This window comes from Myripristis murdjan, chromosome 15 (assembly GCF_902150065.1).
Source record: "Myripristis murdjan chromosome 15, fMyrMur1.1, whole genome shotgun sequence".
Lineage (NCBI taxonomy): Eukaryota > Metazoa > Chordata > Actinopteri > Holocentriformes > Holocentridae > Myripristis > Myripristis murdjan.
Window position 1 is genome coordinate 14,371,009 of NC_043994.1, and position 24,447 is coordinate 14,395,455.

The following is a 24,447-nucleotide window of genomic DNA, read 5'->3' on the forward strand; positions in this document are numbered from 1 at the left end:
TGTGGGTACAAAAGTGGGCTGTAAATTTAATATCATTGGTGGTCAGACTAATGGCTTTTGGTCTTTAAAACAAGCAGTTAGTGCGTTTTGCCTTTGCCAATCGGGCCTTGTGTTTGAGATGGGCGGTGAGGTCGGTGACACACTGCTGAGTGTGGCTTTATGTCACCTGACAGACCCTGCCTTTACGTCTTCCTCCAGCAAGGATGCAACAGCACAACATATCTGGGTCACAATAGCCATACATTTACATCCTCACCCTTATTATCACACTGAAAAACTGCAGCTCCACTTATTTACTAAATACATACACACAAACAAAAGTTTCAAAACCCACCTGTAGCAGAAATCATTTTCACATTGAACAAGAGAACATCACTGTTCTATGCATGCAGTGTGTGACACACCATAGTCCTGGTTTACTAAGCTTTTGTTACAGGGTCAATCGGAGCTGTTTTCGCAGAGTCTGAATATCTATTTATATCTAGCCTAAATATCTTCCATCCCTGACTACTACCTGGGTGTCTTCACACTCACACGGGAGATTTCAGGCTCAGATCCATCCTTTTCTCTCTTCAATACAAGTTAAAATATGAAACTGACATCATCTTGTGATAAATTCTTTCCCGTAACGTTATTCTTTGAGTTTTCCTCCTGTGCCGCCTGCCTCTCTGCTTATGAAATAGCTCCTGCTGACAAATCCTTAGTAAATCTGTGTGTTAAAAGTTGCATGTGAACTGTCCCATGGCTCATGATTCTCTATTGTGTAGTGTACAGTAGTGTGTTAGTGAATATTTACAGTACCACAGAAAACAACCAGAGGCAGAGAGAGAGAGAGAGAGAGAGCGAAAGAGAGAGAGATAGAGAGAGATAGAGAGAGCGAAAGAGAGAGAGATAGAGAGAGAGAGAGAGAGAGAGAAACCCAGTCTCCAGAATAAAATGTTGTCATTTTACATTTCTGCAAACCAACAAATATCTTGAGATGACAACGTTGCTGAAACAAAAATATGCTGCATATCGCATACGGTGACCAGACATCCTGGTCTGTCCAGGATTGCCCCAGTTTGTCTGAGACCGTCCTGGTTTCAAGCTGGGTGTTCCGAGTCGCTATAAATATTTGCACAACACTAAAATGCCCCATTCACTACCAAATTATACCGTTTTTTCACTCTTCACGCCTGCAATTCAAACCGAACATACAGATATTAGATACCAAAACGTTCAGCATTTTTGGCTGAACCATGCAAAGGCCCAAAGGTCATGGTTAATTTTTCAAAATGTTAGCTATTCTTCTACACTTTTAATAGCGAACAGCTCTTGCTTGACATTGCATCCTGGTCTGCAGAAGAAAAGTCCCGTTGACTGTGCCCACCACAACCCTGCCTACCTCCTAATATTGTATTTTTTGCTTGCTTTATGTTACATCATGAAACTTGAAAACGCAACATTTCAGTGCATCTTTGGTTTGCAGAAATATAAAATGCCAGCATGTTCTCCTGGCAACTGGGCCGGGAAGGGAGAGAGAGAAAGTAAGAGAGAGAGAGAGAGAGAGAGAGAGAAAGACAGAGAGAAAGAAAGAGAGAGAGAGAGAGAGATGCTCCTCCTTTGTCACACAGGCTTGGCACTGCTTCATTATTACAACATAGACACACACCTCAGTGTCTGTACATCAGTAATGAAGAATGGTGTGGTGTGTGTGTGTGTGTGTGTGTGGGGATCGTGTACGTGCGGTTGTTGTGTGTGTGTGTGTGTGTGTGTGTGAGTGTGTGCATGTGTGTTTGTAGGCGTGTGTCATGCTCTCCTCCCGTCCTGCTCACTGGGTGGGAGAGCAGTCGTCTAGATCCAGCAGCTCTCTGACCAGTCTCTCTCCAAACTGCGCCCGGCTGTAGCGTTTGACAGTGTAGGCGTCGGACATCTTGTAGAGGATGTACGCGTTGTTGATTGCGATGCTGATGCTCAACCAGAAGACCTGCTGCCACGTCTTGTTGGGCTTGTGGAAGATAAAGTACCTGTGGGACAAAACACTGACTCATTAAAGGACCTACTGGAAGGAAATTAAGCTACAGAACGGGACGGGTTTTTCAATTTCCAGACCCTGACGTTGACATTTGAAGAGATTTTACCCTACAGACCCTGATATGAAAATACATCTTAGCTTGTGTTAAGTGTTAAATTGTTGAGATGCCATGCTTCCAATGCCAATCCTACAATCCTAACATATAACATAAAATCATCATTTATCATTTTTTTTGTATTCCAACAAATTCTAATAAATGGATTGATAGTGAAACCAAATTATTCCTCATTTTGCTGAGGACCCACTAGAAGCCACTCAAGGACCTCTTGGGTCCCCAAACCCCACTTTGAAAACCAGTGGCACTGTAAAAGATTGTGTCTGAATACAGATTGTTAATGCACTATGAATGATAAATTCCTCTTGATTAAAATGTGTCAAGGGAAAAAAAAAAAAACATCTAGATGCGCGGTTACAGCAAAGGTCAAATGGAAAGTATCCATAACAGAAGCCTTAGGAAGAGTATCTCATGTTAAGTCTCTCTAAAATGGGACTAATTTAGGTTTGTCACTATGAGTCAGTGCAGGAAACACACAAATAGCATCATGCTCAGTCAAATGTGCTGCAAATGTAAAATGGTGACACACACTTGCTATACTTATCGTCGTATTTGCAGATGTAGCTGAGGTGGGCGGCAAAGGCTTCAACAGCCAAAGGACACGGGATCTCCCCACTTTTCCTTTTAATGATCATGCCTGACACACACACACACACACACACACACCAAAGAGAAAGAAAAGTGAACCAATACTGCATAATACTGGCTCAGGGTTGAATCCTGGCCTCCAGTCTCTGCACATCTTGCAGCCCTCCGAGTAGATTTAAAACCTAACAGCACTGGATGATCGAAGTGGATTATGCAAAAGGAGGACGGAAGTATCGTGATCCTGTTGCCTCTTGGAAATGGATTATCATGGATTAGGAGCTCTCACTCATTTCCCTATCATGAATGCTCAATGATGGGCCTCGCGTCACCTGATGTTAATTTGCACTTAGCGACGTCAGTGTGCGGCTAATCTGATTTTCCCTATCAAACCTTCAGATTATTGAAATACATCGTTTTGAATATGGAAAAAACACATTTGTGGATGTTCCAAAACATCATGCACAGGCTATTCTGGGTGGAGAATACTGTATGAATTAAAAAGGGAATTTTGAAAAGAGTGCACAATTAACATCATGTTGCATTAATGCATATTTTGTTCATTGTTTGATCGTCTTTTCAGTCCGATTGGCTGCAGTTTCCCCAGATGTATTTGCCCCGAAAATGTTCTTACATTATTTATAAGCCAGCGAGACAAAGATAAGTCCAGAGCTTTAAGACTACCACCCTATTAGTTCCACTGCAAGTAAATGAGGCGAAGATTATTTCAGTGTAAAGATGCTTTTGGGAAAACTTCACCAGCTGCTATAATTTTTAAATTTTTGTTGCTGGCTTGAATAAGAGCAGGGTGTGTTGGGGCACTACTAACCTTGCTTCGTTGGGGAGTAAGCGTTGGTGAGAAACCTGAAGTGTCCCTTGTTGTACCAGCTGATCAGTGACATGGTACCTCTCATCATGACTCGCGACTGGCCGCGCTGCGCTGGCGTGGAGCTACAGACCAGCATGCACTGGGGCAGGCCTGTGCAGTCGCTCTTCCTGGTGCTCAGCAGGCCGCAGCAGTAGATATCTGGCCAGGTACACAAACAGGAGCCATCACTTACATCCTGCAGTATGTCAACTCTGACAGATGATAAGATGAAGACTTAGTTGTAGTTCACCACAGATGTTTAACACACATGAAAAACAAATCCCTGTCTCTCGTAATTACCAGTACGATCTGGTTGTTTCTTTTATGTGGAAGTGTCCTGTAGATGCTGCCGGATCTACTTTCCAGTTCAAACAGGCAAATAACAAGAAAAGTTGTTTCTGATATTGTCATAATCCTCTTTGCTGGCATTCGTTTATGTGCTAAAAGTGTTATTTTGGCACCGGTTTTGCACACTTTGGAACTATCACTAAAACAAATACCACTTGATGTTGAGTAAATATTTGAGCTAGATACACAGATTAATGGATACATACGTAGACAAATAGACTTTTCTGCTTCATAGTCAGCCACACTTCTTCTGTATCATTCACACTCTCTCTCTGCCTCTCTATCTCTGCGCCACCTCTCTTTATTTTTCACTCACAAGGCAGAAACAATAACGCTGCTGACTCCTGCTAATTTGGTGCTCTTCTCAATTTGGAGAATGATTTCTATCTGATTGTGCATGTTTATGTGTGTGTGTGAGTGTGTTTGCAAGTCAATGTGTGTGCCTCCACAGGACTGTAGTGCAGGGTAATTAGCTCAGCTAATTAATCCAGCATGATAAATTCGAAGGAAAAATTAGCAGTGGACAATGCCTTCACAAGCCTGGAATTGGGGCTGAACGCCTGGTAATACGTGTCATCTGCTAACGATGGCAAAATATTGATTGCATCACTGGACCGGACCTTCTATCTGCTTGGCGTGCTGCAGCTCTGCCTGGCCATGTTGGAGATTGTTTGTTCAAGTGCTAGAGCATTTGTGAGAACTGCAGCTTGAAAGATTTGCAATTTCTAGGCTACAAGGATAAATACTGTAGTGTGCACAGATAGCACTGCCAAAATAAACCCAAACTGGTTTGTGGAACATTTGTCCCCTGCATTGTTCCACCCATTTTAGTTTCTCATGATACGACAACACAGTCCGCTCAAATTTACAGAATGTGAGGCGACTCTGTGGGTTACCGATGCAAAATCAAAGAGGGTCTGATTAACACAATTAGGTTATGCATACATTAGTAAAATGCATGACAATAAGAAATGTGCAGAATCAGAATCAGAAATACTTTATTGATCCCTGAGGGGAAATTGGGTGCAGATTAGCTGGATTATCTCTACCAGATAGCACCTGTCAAAACAAGCACCTGCTGTAAAGAGGAAGGTTGATTAGGTCTTTGAGATGAGAGTGGGATATTTCAGCAAGTGCCTAGTTAAAAACCTTCTGATTTCCCTGACCTGACCCTGACCGGGCTGCACACTCCTTGGTGAATCCATGATTTATTGTGCAAGTCAAAAGACAATGAGCGCAGTCTGTTGCAATGCATCCTGGTGGTGCTGCAGCTGGTGCCAGTTGGTTGGCACTCCTCATTAAACACATTTTACCTTAGGTCAGAAACTTCCCAGTTCCCAGATGACAAAAATGCACAATGACTAATGGCAGCTTTCTTCTGTATGATGCCCTCAGCAGCTGGCATCAACAAGCTGCTGTCAGGCCGCTGCTGCTGTCTTATGACGCGAGTTACTACAAGCAAGACAAATACACACACAGCCATTTAATTCAGCTTTCAGTCTTTCACCCATTGGTACACAGAATTAGAATTAAACGATCAGTGCGTGCATGTGCTTCTACGGCATTCTCAGTTGTTTCTGAAGATTTTTTTTACTTGAGGCGTGAACAAGGATGGACGAGATGCAGCATTCCTGTGTACAGCGTGGCGCTACGTGGTTTAATTTCAAGGTGAACTGCAACAGACTGTCTCGCTTTCTTTGTTACTTAGCCCGCAGATGGTATCATCATACCATAATTACAAAAAAAAAAAAAAAAAAAACATACAGAAAGGGCGGAAGATGAGATGAGGACGGAGATTACACGCTGTAGAAAAAAAAAAACAGGAAGGGAGGGAGGAGGGGGGCAAGAGGGAGGGGTAGGAAAGAAGAGGGAGGCCGAGAGAGAGAAGCAAGGCAGCAGGAGAGATAATGAAACACAAATCAGCGAGATAAAGAATAAATGAGGAGGTATGTGCATGTGAGAACACGAGGCTGGAAGGCAGAATGAGAAGGAGACAGGATAACAGAATTATCCATTCATCCATCCATCTGCAGCTACAGTAGCTAGCTCGCATACCCTGTTTGCTGAATTCGGTGAAGAGGCTGAGGCTCGTGATGGAGGGCCCGGTAAAGATAATGGTGTTCTTCCCAGAGATGTTCTGGCAGAGCTGCTTGGCCACCAGGCTGTGGAGCTGAGGCTTGTTCTTAAGGGTGGAGAGACCATCTGTGCCCTGGCCCTCCTTCAGATGGACTGAGATCTGTAGAGTGAGGGACATGAGACGCGGCATAACGTATGAAAAATGACTGCAGAGAAAATTCTTGTCAGATCATCTGCAGTAGGGCTGATTGATGTGGTAAAAAAAAAAAAAATCATACTGCAATGATGTGGACAAATATTGCAATTGTGAAATGATTCATGATTTTAGTGGGGGTGATTGTTTGTGCATCATAATTTATTTTCACTGGAGAAAGTATTAAAATGATGGTTTTTTTTTTTTTTTTACCTTTATCAAAAAATGCACCTTCTCTGGTTTGGATACTGCACATGCCCATATTGTGATCTTTTTTTCTCACTAACTTATTTGTTTTCCATAAGCATAAACTTGTATACACTCATAGAAATCATTCATTACCATCAAACAAGAAAATTAAACATTCATACATTCATAAATTCATACATTGATGCAGATTCCTGGCTGATAAAAAAAAACAGCAACTCACAACAAGATTTAAGATTTAAGATTTAACAGAATAGATGCAGAGCAGCAGTAACTTGATCTTGCCAAATAGTGAGCCTGCATTGATGCATGGAAACTGTTCACTTGTTTAATTGTTTACTAATGATTTATTAAGTGCTTACAACCTAATTACAAACCATTAATAAACCCATTGTCGGGGTAGTCTTGTTGTAAAGTGGTATTGATAATTCTAATACTCATACATCATGGAATAAGGATATCCATTGGTTAATGTACAAATATTTGTGGAGGTTTCCGTCTTAGAATAAGGACTTTTTTTGGCTACAGTCAATCCAGTAAAAAAAAGAAAAACAAACAAAAAACTTCCTCTGATGGCTTAAAAAGTTGAGGGATGAGTCATCATTCAGGAAAAACAACACTTGGCAGGCATGCTATGTGAACGTCAACAATGTCTGATATTATTTTATTACGACATATTGTGATTTTGATAATATTTCAATTAATTGTTCGGCTTTAATCTGCAGGGTGCTCTTACTTTCTGTTAGCAAGTACTGCTCCTGTAATGACTATCACTCTGGACTGATATCTGCACTTAAGTGAGATATTAACCCAGAAACCCAGAGAGAAAGGGGGAGAGAGAGAGAGAGAGAGAGAGAGAGAGAGAGAGAGAGAGAGAGAGAGAGAGGTAATACCCTTTAATTCAGAAAGGTCAGTGGCAAAGCAGATGGGCAGATTGAGCTGTGCTTTTTAGCTAAGCACAATGATTCTCTTCTGTGATGCACCGGAATAAACAAGTATCAAAAGAAATGTATTAGTGCATCCACACACACTAACATGCATGCACACGCGCACACACACACACACACACACACACACACACACCATTGCAGTCCAGTGTTGTCCTCATGCTGCTGAGTTTTGTTGCTCACATGCGGAATGGCATTAGTCTGATTAGCCACCATCTACCTCAGGCACGCTGCTATTACAGTAAGTGGCCTGTGTGTGTGTGAGTGTGTGTGTGTGTGTGCGTGCAGCTTTGTGTGCCGCAATGGCTAATGGAATCTCATTGATTCACTCCATTAACTCCCGTTTTATTTCTTAAATTTTTTCTCCTGCTTGACACAATTCATTTAGAGGGTGTGGATCTCAGTTTGTGCAGAAACACAAACTGCCAGCAGACTGGTAAAGACTGGGCGACTCTGAAGGGGCGTCATCAGTGTATTATCCTTAACGCATATCTGTTTAATGGATGGAATAATGTAATGGCATCAGCTGACAGAGCCGGCATGAGAGCTGATAGTTTCCTGCAGAGTGAACTGTTTGTACACAAAAGTGCTCCTTTTTGGGGTTTTGGGTCGTGCAGTAAAATGATCACTTTTCTTTAATTTCATTTGATAGCACCTAACCCAGTGAGAGAACACTGGAAGACCAGTATTCGTAATGCAATACTGGAATATATCCTCTCTAAAAAAAGGAAACACAGCCCTTTTCCTCACAAAAGTTTATTTGTGGGTTCTTGGCAGTGAGAAGCCCTTAAGTGCTCTGTTTCTCTGGCATTGCATTGTTTTGTTGCATTGTTTTATTGTCAGTCCCCACTGCCTGATAAAGAGCCTACATTACAGGAGAGCAGGTCGCCCTCAAACCTTCACATGAACACAGCTGCATCTTTTATTACAGCAGTTTGTTTATTCTGTTTTTTAACGATAGGCTGATTTATGAGGTGGGTGGGCGGCTGGATGGGAGGAGCCTTTGTACTGTGCAATATTTATAAAAAAAAGAAAAGAAAAATATCTCAGCACTTAAGACAGCTATTCAACATGTATTCCGGAGACAGAATGTGAGAGTGCTATTGCTCACAGTTTGGCCGGCCAGCGTGTACCACAAACACCGTCTATTTAGGATTCAGCCTACAGCACTTCTGGTGGTGAGAAAACAATAAAAAAATAACACATTGCAGCTTCTCTCCATTTGGGAATTGTGGGTTATAATGTTTTTTGTCTGTGCGTAATGGTCAGCGCCGGCCAGGTCTGACAGTCCTGCAGCGCCGGGCCTCGGTGAAATGGGGAGGTTATATAAGCCAGTGGCGTAGGAGGGGAAGGTTGCAATAAGGGCAAGAGTAGAGAGCGGAGCAATTCTGTCTGCGTGCCCAGATCAGCTGCTTGGCCAGGAGCAAGCCCCCCTCCTCCTCCTCTTCCTCCAAAAAAAAAAAAACAAAAACTAAACTAAAAGGACATTTTGACAGTCAGTGTAGCTATCAAGAACATGGATGCTTTTCATAACATGTGCTTTTTAATGCTAGTTTTTGCTTAATTATCTGCATGTGCTGCACTTACAGACATTGTTATGAACATCTGCAATGAAACTGATATTTCTTTAAAATTTCATGTTTATGTTCAGTGTTAAATGTTTCTGTCTTAAAGTTTGACAAGACTTAATTAAAGTGCATCTCATGTAAGTGAACGCACTGAATAACTGTCCATTTATTAGCTGTTGAAAAGCTGTCTAAACTGTCATCGATGAAAAACAAGTATTTACATTTATTTATGCTGCATTTTCATTTTCAACATTTGTGTATCATTATCTGTCAAGCAGGTTAAGTCTTTTCCATTTTCGTTTTAATATGGTCAGGGAATTAACTGGTGAAGTATTAATTTTAATTTGGACCCAAATAACACTTACATATGTGGGTAATGCAGGTGCTATTGTGGGATTACATTTATACTTTCAAGCTTTAATTATGATTTTAATATAGTCTCCTATATTCTTCCATACTGTGGTGTGTATATTTCAGATTTACACCTGTGTATGCATTGTTTAACTCTCCTATTATGTTTGGGGTCAATTTGACCCCATTCAGTGTTTAATGTCTCTAAATAAATGATTTTTTTTTTTTTTTTTGCTTCATATTTAATGACTTTTTTCATGTTTACCCAGTAGTACCGGGTAAACATGGCTTTACTGTATTTAGCATGTATTTAGAAATAATATAAAGCCATTAAAACACCAAAAAGATATTTCTTTCCAATTTTAGGTCAAGTCAGTGAGATTTTATGGTGATTTGCATATTTTTCCATAGTCGCGTATTAGCAATACTGGATGAAACACATAAACTGGCACATAAACTTTGGTAACAGATTTAATTATAATAATTTTGACCCCAAACATAAAAGATGTTGGTAAATTTGAACATAACAGGAGGGTTAAATTTGTAATAATGTGCTCTCTCTCTCTGTCTCTCTCTCTCTCTCTCTCACACACACACACACACACACACACACACAGAGCAGTGGATGCTGTTACCTGGCAGATGAATCCAGTCGAGGTGCACTGTCGAACCCAGAGGCTGAACTTCCTCTTCTTCCTCTTCCTCAGCTCTCTTTCTGTACAGGTGGTGATGAAGACTGGGTCCTCGTCTATCAGGGGCTCATGAAGAACCTGGAACACACACACACGGTTACTGTGCATGTGTGTGTTTGTCTGTGTGCATGTTCATGTCACTGGTGAGCTATGCTACAAAAACGGCTGGTTACAACAATGAATGACAACATATTGCAGTTTGGGTGATTAGAGCCGGGTTACACTACAATGCTATTGTTGAGGATTTAGGGAAGGAATAATAATTAGTCAAGACTATGAATGAGCTCACAAATGTAATAAGAGAAATGTGTGTGTGTGTGTGTGTGTGTGTGTGTTTTGGAGAAGGGAGGGGTTCAGCCATTAGTGAGACATACAGTATCTTGGCTGCAGCTATATAATTGAATAGATATGGAGGCCAAAGTGGTTTGCATATCTTTAAATATCTTGACACTCTCTAATATATGAATGTTATATATTAGAATTTAATGAATGGATTCTAATAAAACATTAAATGCATATTAGTGTGAGTGCATGTGCTGTTATAGCTTAATTTTATCCTTAGAAGGAATGTATATGCCATGAGGATAAAAAAAAGAGAAGAGTTAAGGAATGAATGTAGTCCATGGACGGTCTTTACAAGTATAGCAATAACAAATGTGTGTGTGAGGGGGTGTGTGTGTGCGTGTGTGACAGAGAAAAAAAAAATCCACTGTCCTCAGCAGAAATGCTTTCTGAATCGTACAGCTTTGTGTGCAAAACACTCGAGGCGACTTTTTTGCAATATACTGCCCTCGCACTTCTCCGCCCCGTTTTTTTTCTCATCGTCTCTTTTGTCTTGCATCGTTATATTTCTATTTTATCTCTGCCAATTCTTTCCTCCTTTCTTTCATTCTTTCTGTTTAAATACAAACCACAGGTAATTAGCTGCTTTTTTTTTTTTTGTTAAATGGCATCTGGCGCGTGAATGATGATAACACTCTGAATAGCAGGAGTTTGAATTAATCATGCACATGCTAGCAACTCAGGGGCACGCTCTGAAACAGAATAGAGCAGCAAAGCCGTGTTTTGTGCTTGATAACTCATTATTTTACACACTCAGACAGAACGTGAAAAAAGACAAAATTAGAGGCAGAGAAAAAGCCTGCAAAGTCCTCTGAAGGAGGTGAACAGGGCGAGATGAATGCGATTTTGCTATAGGAGGCTTGAATCGAGGCAACTAGGTGTCAGCTCCAGTTGAAGCTGTTCAGCTCGAGTGAGAAATTTGCCTGACGCAGGAAAGTGAAGGCCAATCAGTTTCAAGCAGAGCTCGATCCAGGCACAGCAGGAAAAATGTCCACAGCGGTCCTGCTGGCTGCCAGGGCCAGTGCAAAATGATTAAAATGAAAAGCATGGCAGATTTTTTTTAAAAATAGAACGCTGAAGCAGAGTTTCAAGCCATCGACTCATCATTCCCCATTAAAGTGAGAGTAAACCACAACTACTATTATTGTTCTTATTGCCATCACTGAGTGTAGAAAACATCATGACACTGTGAGAACACTGCATGCAGAGAATGAGGGCTGCTGGAATGTATTACTGTAGAAAATGCAGCCCTTAAAACTCTGGAGGGTTTATGACGGTAATATTCAACAACAATACTAAATAAGAAATTTGCTGTTATTAACTAGATGTTGACCAAAACATCTAATCATACTGACTGATCCTGTCCCTGCCTGCTCTCTGTTGCAGTGAGTGGTGTCATCAAATATACTTGCTTGTGGCCACGCTGATTTCACTTGCTTATTTTTAGGTCAAGCCATCAGACTCATGCGAGAAGAGCCAGGTGAAATTTCCTTTTACTCGCTGTCTGAGCATATACCACACATCAGACAAACAAATCATATATTCAGGGTAGTGTGGGCAGTGTCTCTGTATTTTATTTATTTTTTTTATTACTAACTGGCACACATTCATAAATACAAACACACACACACACACACACACACACACAGACGCACACGCACAAACAAAAACATTCAATATAGTCATGCTTGTATGCCCACACACATGCACACGGGCATAATCTCGGGCAGTTTAATCTGCATGGCACGCCTAACACCTGGCCTGACGCATTTCACAGGCGCTTTCCACATAATAAATATTTGCATTTCAAATAACTTGCAGCTCTCCCTTTTTTTTCGTGTCTCTCCATCCTCTCCCCCACCTCTCTCTCTCAATCATAATTTGAGTGACTGTAATTTGACTAGAGCTGCAGGGAGAGCCTGGCAACACCTCTTGGGACGAAGAGCGAGGAGAAATGCAGCATTATGGATTACAGACGTGCAAAATGTATGTCTCTATCTATCCTGTTGGTGGATGACATCATGCAATTACCACGGTCATTATCATGGTCATTTCAGCAATATGTCATCCTTGTGGCTGTCCTGCATCCCTTCACCTCCATTAGTGTAACAGCCTCTTCCCTACAGCAGCTGAAAACAAAGTCCAGCATCTGAGAACAAAATATGAATTGTCAAAGTGGAGCAACAATGCCGTAATAGTGCTTTACTGACCTCTACACTTAAAACACCTGCTGCGCATGAATGATGGGGTTCGTTTGCATGAGTTCACCTATGAGTTCTCTCAAGTATGTTAATGTCAGAAGGTAGGAAAGAGAGTAAATATGATTACCAACTTGCTGTTTCCAACAGTGAGGACTGTTACAGCTGCTCTCAAAGATTTTACACTTGTAAATGAATGTCAACAGATCCCACCCACTTCAAAACTGCCAGACTCTGACACACAAAATAGGAAGCATCACTGTCAGTGGCTGATGTGTGAATATCGGTTAACACATGGACAGGCTGGTAAGTGCGCAGTGACTCACTCAGAAATCAGGAACAATCCCACTTAAACACACAGGCTGTCACTCACACTGGAGGCAAATACAAACTCTAATGATCCACTTTGCCTTCCTCCTCTTGATTTCTTGTCCACTCACTGCTTTTCATCCATTAAATTCCTTCCTCCCTTCCTTCCTTCCTTCCTTCCTTTCCCCCGCTGGGTCAGCTTCTCTCTCAGCCCTTCTTATTAGCTAGATTAAATTTCCAGGCCAGTGTCTATGGAGCAACAGTTTCAGTCTGTGCCACTCTGACTATTTGGGCCCACTCTCTGCCCCTGGCACAGAAATCTAACAGATAAAACAAACTGGCCTAGATACACATGTACCCTGCCACTGCTAATCACACACACACACACACACACACACACACATGCACACACACACAAAAACCACACATGCACACTGTCTGATACAGCTTAACTGTCCTCATTCTTTGTATTATTAATTTTTGCAAATCTAAGTAGATGGTAGAGCAGTGTCATGAACTCCTGCGAAGCCGCCGTGAAACGGTCATTTATCAAACTATTAATTACTTCACTTGAAAAAAAAAATGCACTGACATTTACATTTTAACTACGCTGACTTTCCAATGAAGCAGCTGAATGACATGTGGCTGTGGTAGTGAGGAAGGGGGGAAGAGGAGGTTAATGTGTTTTGAGACCCTGTATACCCAGAGGCATAGTTGCTCTGACATCATCTCTGTCCATCAGCTCACGACAGAGCAAAGATGATGTTATAGCACTCATACCGTAGCATGACCACAAGCAATTCAATCCAGTCGTTCTCAGAAATCCATTATTTTTTTATCAGCCCAGCCACTTCCATGGGTCACCATTGTCTCTCAATTCAATAGTGAGGAGAAGTTGACAGGAGTTGAGCTTTTGAACGTTTAAGTATGGCCATTCAGCAGCAAATCACATGGCGTCACTGCTGTTTTTCTGCTAAAGCACTCTAGTCACTAACCATATTATGAATGAGTGAAAATATTTTCATCGCTTTGAAGTCAGTGATGGATAAGAATGGCAATGGCTTTATGTCATTCTATTGATTTATCTAGTCTGCGATGATTTTCAGCTACGGTATAAGCTCATTTGCAGTAAACAAAGAGCTAAATAAGCATAAGCTCACCCAGAATAGAGTAGCAAAGCTGGTACCCCACTGCCCCAGTTGCAAAAAGGTAGACCTAATGCATGCACTGAGTCTCACGGTTACCAGCTGAAACAAACAGCTGACACACAAAAAAAAGCCTCTCGGTGTTTTTCTGAAGTGTAGGCTCTGCCAAAAACAAATTTAAGTGCTTCAGCCAGATACTTTGCACTTGCAACCATTATCAAGCGAGGACTCCGGTCCCTTTGTTCCCCCTAGATCAAGAACAAACCTCCTTCTGTGTGCTGATTTTATGTTATAATTGGAAAGGTGCAGTTTCTTACCTATCAATTTGCATGTGTACAAAATAACCATACATTCAAAAACATGTTTGAAACAGCACCTTCACAGCTACATGTATGACAAAACTCTGATGCAACAAATCTTGTTGTTCATCAGTTGTAGATCATTTTTATGGGATGCTTCATACCTGACAAATTTATTTGAGTGCTGTGCAATAATGCCGGCATCTATTAATATTCATTGTGTTGCATTGTTTATGTTTTATGATGTCCACCTTGCCGTTACAGCTGACATCTGTAAGTTTATGCACATTGTCGCTCCATGGTGGTCACTGACTGACCTGGTAACATAAATATGAATATATTATCTAGTTAAGTGCTGAAATTTGAAAGTAAAATAGCATGAGATGATGTAAATATGTTCAAAGTAGGTTCACAGTAGTAAACAAACACGCTGCTAGCACAGTGTGTTTCACTCAGGAGGAGGGAGTGAAATGCACTGAATATCTTTGTTTTTTATTACTTCTGGCAAATCTCACTTTATCTGTGATTTTCTGAGATTGCAAATGGGGCATCTATGGTTGATTAATCTGCTTTATAAAGTAATGACTCTGTTTTGAACAGATGTTATTGACACTGTCAAATAGGACAGGTGTGACCTGACAAGCTGATTGATACTTGAGAGACTGAGAGAATTTGCTGTAGCAGCGAATATGCCCATTTTAGCGCTTAGCACAGAGCACCATACACATGAATGTCATTATGATATATTAATTAAGAAACAGATTTCAGCTTTAAGTGCCAGGAGGAGAAGTGATTGTTGAAGGTTCGGCTAATGGGAATCCTGATAAAGTATAAAATATAAATTATGGTGCTGCAGCTATCATGTCAGGTTGATCAGATCAGTACAAGCACAGAAGCATGTACATGTGGTTTTCTCTGTCTGAAAGTGTAAGATGGTTTCAGAAAGCTCAGGACTGGAGCACAATGCACACACCTGTGTCTGTGAGGGTCTGAAGGTACAGCTGAACGACTGCTGCAGCGAGTCCAGGAAGGGCTGGATCTTGTACAGGCCCTGGTTGCTCCCCTGTGACGGCCGGAAAGCCACAATGTGGAAGTATTTTAGGATCTTCTCGAAGCGTGTCTGGCTCATCTTCAGGGCGATGCTCCGGTTGCTGAAGAAGCCCGAGCTCCAGATGCTGAGCACTGACTCGCAGCGGTGCACACTGGTGGACGTGACGAAGCCCAGGAAGGCCTTCATCTCCTGGGCCGTGACGGGACGCCAGCCCTCGTCAGAGCCGAAGCGCTCCTGGAACTTCTTGGCGTACATGTTGGTCTGGGTGACCATGTTCTGGATGCAATTGTCCGGAACGAAGAGCTGGAAGAAGTCCAGGGCCGTAGCGGTGGCTGGCATCTTCTGGGCAGGGCCTGCATTAAAAAAAAAAAATGGAATTATGGTCAAGGAAAGGAGAGAGAGAGAGAGAGAGAGAGAGAGACAGAGAGGGGAGAGAGAGGGACTCACATGATGTGTCACACACTGTCACTAAATCACTATATTTTTACTTTGGCACCAGGCCTTTACTTGGCTTGACTCTTGTGCTGGATAAAAGATGTCTCTTTTGACACTGGGAGACAGGATGAGATGCATTAGATATTTTTTGGCCAGTCACTGTCATGGCTCTGTGAGTTGCATACAAACTCATTCTTGCTTATAGAAGCTGCGCATTCTCAACTCAAGCGGGGAAAGTAACAGCGACAACAAGATCACTGGATAAGGAGTCCAAAATGCAGACCTATTATCAGAGCTGGAAGAACACATGCATGCACACAGTCAAATTACCCGGTTTTCACATGTTAAATAACTGGGCTTTCTAATGAATTAGGCACAGCAGCTGACTGCATGAGTATTACAAGCCCGAGGCAACAGTTACAAAGTTTACACAACATGACAGCCACCACACTGTGATCCCAGTCAGGGCATGGCATGTCTATCCTTGTGGAAGGTTTCAGTGTCTCTTTGCTTTAACATTGTGGCAGGCGATGCTTCCAGGCCTTGATGAGCCAAAATACACACAGCACCAGCTATGAGTGAAAGGCATCTGAAAAAAATACAGTAGCAGAGGGACAGGCGGTCATGTGCCATGGAGTGGAATAAGTCTGCAGGTTTTTATTCCAGCTAGAGGCTATACGGGGTCATTTCACAGATTAGCCCGGACCTAAAGCTGTTCTACGCAAGTTTCTTTCAAGCCAACTTTATTATGAAATTCTTATTATATTCCAACTGGTAATCATAAAGTAAATATGCCTTGATAAACTCCAGTCTCTCTGGTTGCTGTGGCTCGGTTCTTATTCACAAAAAAAAACATTTATCAAAAAACAATTTTACAAAAAATGGATTAGATTGAGTGAGGGGTGAAACTCAAATATTGGAGGTGAGTTTACCAGCAATGGTGACAGAAATAGGACTTAAATGGCTTCCAAAGGTACACTCAGCTCGCAAAATTCCTGTTGGACAAGTAAAACCACCTTTGCTATTTTTTGTTTTAGTATATATTCTGTAACATTGTTCACCTTGCGTACATCTCTGTCATGGTTGCTAATATTTGTGCTGCATGGAAATATGCATATAGGTGGGTGGGAGGGTCTGGCAGGCAGGGTTCAAGCTGAGCAGGGAGGGAGGGAGGGAGTTGCAGCCTTTCAAAATTCCACCAAATTTCACCAAATTTACTCCAGTTTACCAAACTTGCCCAAAGCAGCTTTACACTGAGAGAGGGAAAAATCACTTTTGGTTCAAACAAAAACCTGCAGACGCCTACATGGTTCATGTAGGCGTTGTGTATGCTTGTCTTGTAACATGTCAGCTGATGAGAGCATATGTTGTTTAAACAGCAAATTCACTGAGTCACTCTACACCATTTAGTGGAGGCACCCGAATTTTTGAAGTCACAACCAGTAAACGCATATATAATGTACACTGACTGTCTGTTTGTTTAGTACACTGTTCCACCTATGTGAGCCCTTTCTTTCATATATTGTCCCTCAGTAGTTTATTGAAATGATTTAACAAATTTTTTTCTCCCATCCAAATCATCCAACCCAATCATCATTCTGTATATTTACAGATTTTAGGTGTTTTACATTGATGTCATACAACAAATGCACAATGCAACAACAGATTTAATGTGCTTCATATCCTAGTAAAGCAGTTAGGGCTTTTCTCTGTGGTGGTTCAAGCAGCAAGATGGATTCAGGATGGCAAGCAGAACAACTTCAGGCTCAATTAAACACCACGATCTCATTATCTCTGAACAGTGCAGAACAAGGTTTCTCTCTCTCTCTCTCCTTGTTCTGCATCTCACTCTGTCTCTATCTGTCTGCCCCTAATTCACTGTCTGCATCTCTCTCTGCTTCTGTTTCTCTCATACTCTCTCTCTCTCCATCTCTGTCCCGCTGTCTCTTTTATGGCCTGCTGCAACAAAAATAATCAAGGATTAAGGATTGTCATAGTAGTCTCCTCGTGTCGAGCTAAAGATAGTGATGCACAAGACCTGAACTTAAAGGGTACTCCATTAAAAGCAACATGTGGGAGAGGGAGAGTGAGATAAGAAGGAGGGGAAAAAACAGACTGAGCGGTAAGCAGGCCCACAGAGCCTGTGCTTGTGGCCTAGACAGTGAAACAGCCCGGGGCATGGCTCAAAATCCACTCATTTGCATTCCATTAGACTTGAAAGCTAAATGCAAAATCCAGCGTGACTTCCTTGGAGGAAGCTGCTCCTCAATAAAAAACAGCAGACATAAAGATGGAGGGTCCACGGAAATAAAATGATTCACCTCAGCCCACCACATGAATAAGCCAAAAATATAAACTGCAGAAACGACATATCATTTTTACGGAGAATGGAGTAATTTCATCTCCTGCTGAGCACATATGCCTCAACTCCCTTCCCCATAGACTTTTTACACAAACCATCCTCAGTGGATGCAATATCCTCTACTCTGATAGAGCTGGATTAAGGATTTCCATAATTCTGCTGTCAGGCGACTCATGTTAGTAGATGTTTGTCTGTATGAGGGAAAACTCAAATGTATTCGTTTTCCCGCATTACCCATTAACGTGACTCCACCTGCCTTGCACATTCAAACGAAAGAATAATCCCTTGTGCCTGTCAGCTGATGTAGTATTTCTATTGTTGAGGGACAAACAGCTGCCTGGTAGAGCTTCAGTAGCGCTTTTATAGTAGCAGAATTAAGAATAAGAGATTACTGTGTATTTGGAGTGGATAAGCCCCCCATGCAGACAAAACATGCTCTCAGGTTGGTGTTTAGAAGAAAACGAGCGCAGCAGAGCCCTGAGATTTCTTGCTATTTCAACTAAAAAGGGAATATCTGATGAAGACTCCCTAAATCTGAGGGAAGAAGCAGAGAGAGGAGGGGGGAAAAAATGAGACATGATGCAGCTCAGGCCCTCTGAATGTACCCTATAGTAACGTTTACCTAATAGGCCTGAATGAGCATACTATCAAATTTCACGCTGTGTCTGTGTGAGTGTGTGAATCCTTGTTTGGATGATGATTAATTTCAAATGGCTCAGCAGTGTTAACAGAGGTTACAAATATGGGAGAAAGACAGAGAAAAAGAAAGACAGACATGGAAAGACAAACAAACAACACAACCAGCCAGGCAGGGTACTGGTAAAAAAAAACTACCAGAGCCACTCAGCAGAGTGAATGAATAAATAGCTCTTTAATTCCCTGCTTGAAGCCTCATCATCATGATAAGATGGTTATATAATCTGAGATGTGGATATATGCTTCATAATCCTCAGCTTGGTCCTTTTCCACACCCCCGCCCCCACACCGCCAGGGAAACAATCTCACACCGAGATGAGGACAACATATCTCCTGCAAACCTGACTTTCAGCAAACCAGAATTTTATGTAATCGAAAAAATGCAGCACAGATTCAAAAACTCCCTTTTTGGAAATGTGCAGTAGCACAGCTCGGCCAAACAAGCGCAAAAAAACACAAGTCGGTGAGACAAAATGCAGCCTGAAATCTTTTGTGGTACAGTTGATGTGGGAGTGTGGAGTTTCCTTGAGGTTGACTAGATGCATTCTGATGCCGGCTGATGATTTATGCACAGGGCGCACAACCTCCTGGGAGTGGGGCTGTCACATCAACACCGCATCTGTGTCAGCACTGTCACCGCCTGACAGGAAGACACATAGACACAGACAGACAGACAGGTAGACAGGCAATAAGACAGCTAGATGGGCAGATAGATGGACAGAGATCCAGACTTTATGAAGCCATTTGCTGACTTAGGGGAACCCTCATTTAGCTGAGGCCATTTCCCATCCCATGCCTTTAATAAATCAGTGGAGAAAAATATTTGTGTAGGTACACAAATAGGAGGAGACTCCGGGTGCAGTCTAGCTCTGCTGCTCAGCCCCATAAAATCAGACTTGGCTTGAAATACAGTCTTGGCTGCTTGAGGTTTGAAGTTTGATTTAGCCTCCCTGGTAGCCCTGCGACCATCCAGCCAAGCAGCTCTTCATCATCTACACCCCTGACGCAGTGCAAAGCCACACCCACTTTGGTTGGGTTTGTGCAGACACACTTTCACTGCATTTTAGCAATCACGCCTGTCACCGCACCCGCTTATACAAAGCACACACACCTGCCGGATCCTAAGCTTAAGTCAACAGAGAGCGAGCAGGACGGGAGAGCAAAGAACATCCTGTACTCTCAATTCTCACAACTGGTGCCATCTTGGTGAACAAACTGATACCTCTTACCCAGTCAGCTTATCCAGGTTCATTTTGGCTGTGTGAAAGAGACATCACTCCACACCTCCTGATACCAACCTCCAGCTGACATAGTACAGGAAAAAAAAAGTTATCTCCTACTCACATCGTCATATATGGTGTTGTTTTTATTCTAAAAAGGGGTTAAGTATAGGTGAAGTGCAGCCAAACTACTTCAGCTTTTTGTGCAGATGGCCATACAAAATGGACAGTGGTGGAAAGAGTATTTCAAATTGCTACTCAAGTAGAGGTACTCTTACTTTGCTGATATTTCTCCTTAAGTAGAAGTAGAAGAACTGCTGTAAAAATCTACTTAAGTAAAAGTAAAAAGTAGCTCATTTAAAATGTACTCAGAGTGAAAGTGACTGAGTTAGTTGTTGTTTTTTTTAGGTGTGATCTTTTCTGTGCAGTTATAAAAGGATGAGAGAACACGATTCAAACTACATTCTTTTAAAGGTGCATTGTGCAAAATTTCTGCGCGTTTACAGAAGCGAGAACCCTGTAGATTCAAGTGGCAAATGTGGAATACGCACATAATTTGGTGGTTGAATATTTTTTCAACGCTTATTCCCCATTTTTGCCAGGTGAGCATAAATGATCCTCACTTCTATCGACTGTCTGCAATTTTTCATAGTGTACCCTTTATTATACTCAATTACAGCAATCTGAGTAGCTGTAATTAGTTACTTCCACCTCTGCAAAATTAACTATAAAAGAAGTATTCTACACATAAAACCACTTAAGTTTAATTATATGTTAATATTGTATAATTAATTAGAAACAAAATTTCAAAAATTTAGCAACAACATTTTTATAAATAACTAGCAACTTTACATGCTAATCTTGTCAGTTACAGTCTAATGAAGTTCATTCCAATATAATTATTGTAACTGCTTTTTAATATTACCAAAATAGGATGTTTGGGACATGCAGTCAGTTTTGTGTGTTTGCATGTGTGTTTTTCATGTGTGTTTTTCATGTGTGTGTGATCAGACTGGGGCTGGATTTGTGTTGCTGATGCTACAGCCAGATGGCTGGCTCACCTCCTAGGGTGCTACAGTGCAACATGTCACCGTGGAGACAGGATGGCATTCCCACCAATCACATCTGCTCCAGCTGAGGGAGAAGAGCCACAGGAGGAGAACTAATCCAAACTGAGCCTTACAGATGCAGCTGCACTGAAAGCCCAAAACCTGCTCCCTGATGTGCACCACTATACTTGGTAGTACACAAATAGATAAAACAGACATAGACGAGAGGGAGGGAGAGACAGAGAGGAGAACAAAGAGGAGGACAAAGAATGATGAAGGGCAGTCACTACACTAGCCTGGGGGCATGCAGGTAATAGAGACATCAGATATCCTCTCTGCTCTTTGTGGCACGAGTTGACTAGTACTGGGCTTTAAACATTGATGAGTTGAGTTGAGGACAGTAGGCATTTATTGCCAAGAAAAAAGACAAAGAAAGAGAAAGAGAGGGAGAGAGAACAGAGTGGGTGGCACTACTCAACTGTCACGACTCACACAAGTATCTCTGTTCAGCACACACACACACACAAACACACACACACACACACACACACACACACACTCGATCAGTGGACGTCTCCTGCTAATACTATTAAGAGTGTCATTAATTAACTTAATACACATGAAAAGGACAGTGTCTACATGTGTGTGTGTGTGTGCGTGCCTGCTTATGAGCGTGCTTATGAGCGTGCGTGCATATAAATCTTTGTGTGTATGTAGGGCTGGGAGAGAAACCGACATCATGCTGTTCCTCTAAATTAAACAGCATGCCTCCCTGCACTGTCCTGTTCTTACACACTCACTCTCTCTCTCTCTCTCTCTCTCTCTCTCTCTCTCTCTCTCTCTCTCTCTCACACACACACACACACACATGCACTTGCACTAGAGAGTGTGAACTACAGCACCTTATCCTGGGTAAAGTATCAAAGGAGAAACATTTGCCTTTAACTTAATGCTGTTATTAAAATGCTTATTTCTTTTTCTGTCTCTCTCTCTCTCTCTCTCTCTCTCTCTCTCTCTCTCTCTCACTCAGACACACACACACACACACACACACACACACACACACACACACACACACACACACACACACACACACACACACACACACACACACACACACAGAGCACAGCACAGCGCGTGCACACACACAGGAGGAGCTGAAACAAGGGTCCAGTTGTATTACAGCAATAGCCTTATTGTGCGCCGGTTTGGCATCAAAGTCAGAACCATGGAGAGCCTGGCTGACCTGTAAAACATGACAGTGTGCTGCACTGCTCCTCTCCCTACACCTAAACTAACACCTACAGGCAGTGCCTCCCTACACACAAATGACCTTATTCATCTTGTCATGCATCACGCCTCACCGTATGTCTCCTTGTACGGCGGCACGGTGACATCCTGCAGGGTCTCTGTCCAGCCGTCCTCCTCAGCCTGGCTCCGGGACACTGAGCCCGGGGGACCGGCTCCACTACTCCCGCTGCATCCCCCTCCGCCTCCCCCTCCGCTGCTCCCGCTGTGGCCACTATCGCTGTCGCCCAAACCCCGCTGCTGCTGCTGCTCCTCGCCTGCCTCGGCGATGTAGTTGTCGGAGTTGGAGTCCCCGGAGGTGCTGTAGAAGGGGTTCTCGCTGCTGTCGTCCCCGGACTCGCCGAACACGTCGTCGGATATCTGCAGGCTCTCGTACCGGGAACGGGCCGCTTCCAGGAGAGACAGCGCCTTCCGCCCGCACTCCGCCATCTCTAGTAATGATCGGCTCCTTCTCTCTCTTCTCCTCTCTCTCTCTCTTTCTGTGCCTCTGTCTGCCTACCTGGCTCACCCTCCACGGCTGGTGAGCGCCGTGCAAGTGCTCCTCTCACGATCTTGCAGTGCAGGAGAGGGGAAGCGTTTGTAGTGTGGCGGCTACACCCTCCCCTAACCCTGGATATGAATAATGATGTTCCTGGGATGCGGAGCCCCGCCGGTCACGAGTGTGGATCCGGGGAGAGCGCTGTCCTCTCCAAGGGTACTGAAATATTTCCTCTCCCCTGCTCTGCCGATAGCGCTGCGCACTGCTCAGATCATCAGTAGTTGTACAGCACAGCATCCGGGTTGGGCGACCAGCGATTTCTCCAAAGCGACAAAATCTCAATGAATAGTGGCTGCCGCTGCATCACCTGACACCATCGCCCTTCCCTTTCATCCAATAGGGCTGGCTTTGCAAACCCAAAGTCAGAGAGGAACCAGCTCATGGTTGGTGGCAGCCTAAATTTAGGCCAAGACACTAGAATTAAAATCAAATACACATTTTTGGGAGATAAAATATAAAAAATATATAATGAAATAATAGTTTTAATACAGATATCATCATAATACAAATAGAAAACAAGTGATTGAGTCAGGCCCAAGTCTTAAAACTGGGGGTAATCCATGACCTCCAGTTTGTAATAAATACAATTTAAGATGTATAATAATACAGAAGATTTTTGAGAAAGATTTTTGAAAGACAAGTGGTCCTGCACATTATCTTCGTATTTGCAGTAAAAAATATTATTTTAAATTTTGACCAAAAAACAAACAAACAAACAAAACACTTTTGGATCATTTCTCCCAGCACAGGTCATGACTGCATCAGTGTATAAAGCTTTTATAAATTATGTTTTTCAGTTGTGTGAATTTATGTGGTAATGGTTTATATAAGCTCCAAAAGATGTGTACTTGAGTTCAGGTGGGTTTATCCTTGACTTCATCCTTTTAGAAAAGTGAGGAACAAAGAAAACCTTGAACAAATAGTTCTTTAGTCTAAAACAGATGATGATTTTGGTTCTCCCTACCCCAAAGTTTCAACTGATTAGCCCTGTGCCTTTATTTGGTGGTCATGGTCTATAGTCGGGAATTCACTTTGATGAAGACAACTGATGACATTTTCCATATTAAAAGATGCAGGGATGTCAGGGTATGGCCATATGAATTTCCAAGATCATAAAACATCAAAGAAGAAAAGGCTCCACTCCACAGAGTCATATATCAGGGTTTTGTTTAATTTATTGCTTAAAGGGCCACAATATATGCTCTATGTGTTTTGGCTGGTAGCCTTCATCAGAGCAGAGTTGCTCTGTAAGCATATTGTAGCCTTTTATGTAATGAAATGAACTGAAGACCTGATGTACTATGACAGAGAGCCCAGCCAAGACCCTTTGAGATGCGCATTATCATATTTATTTCTTTATCATATAAGACACCACTTTGCTTAATTGTAACACACATCAGTGCTTGTCCTCCTGTTCACTTTGTGTTCTGGCAAAGGTAACACTGAAACTTCAACATCAATGGCCAACACTTCTTCACAGTGTTTAAATATTTCACCCCACTATTTATTACCATATTGTCCAATATCGCTT

General features: G+C 42.3%; 1 protein-coding gene across 1 annotated transcript; it reads right to left on the minus strand.

Moving 5' to 3' along the window:
• Window positions 1-1,738: 1,738 nt before the first annotated feature.
• pgbd5 (piggyBac transposable element derived 5) lies at window positions 1,739-23,167 on the minus strand. The gene is made up of 7 exons (XM_030070203.1): window positions 22,435-23,167; window positions 15,231-15,661; window positions 9,908-10,042; window positions 5,986-6,166; window positions 3,544-3,741; window positions 2,661-2,766; window positions 1,739-2,006 (listed from the first exon to the last, which is right to left on the minus strand). The coding sequence occupies exons 1-7, from the start codon at window positions 22,805-22,807 to the stop codon at window positions 1,811-1,813; spliced, it is 1,620 nt and encodes a 539-aa protein (XP_029926063.1). The 5' UTR covers window positions 22,808-23,167; the 3' UTR covers window positions 1,739-1,810.
• Between the last annotated feature and the right edge of the window lie 1,280 nt (window positions 23,168-24,447).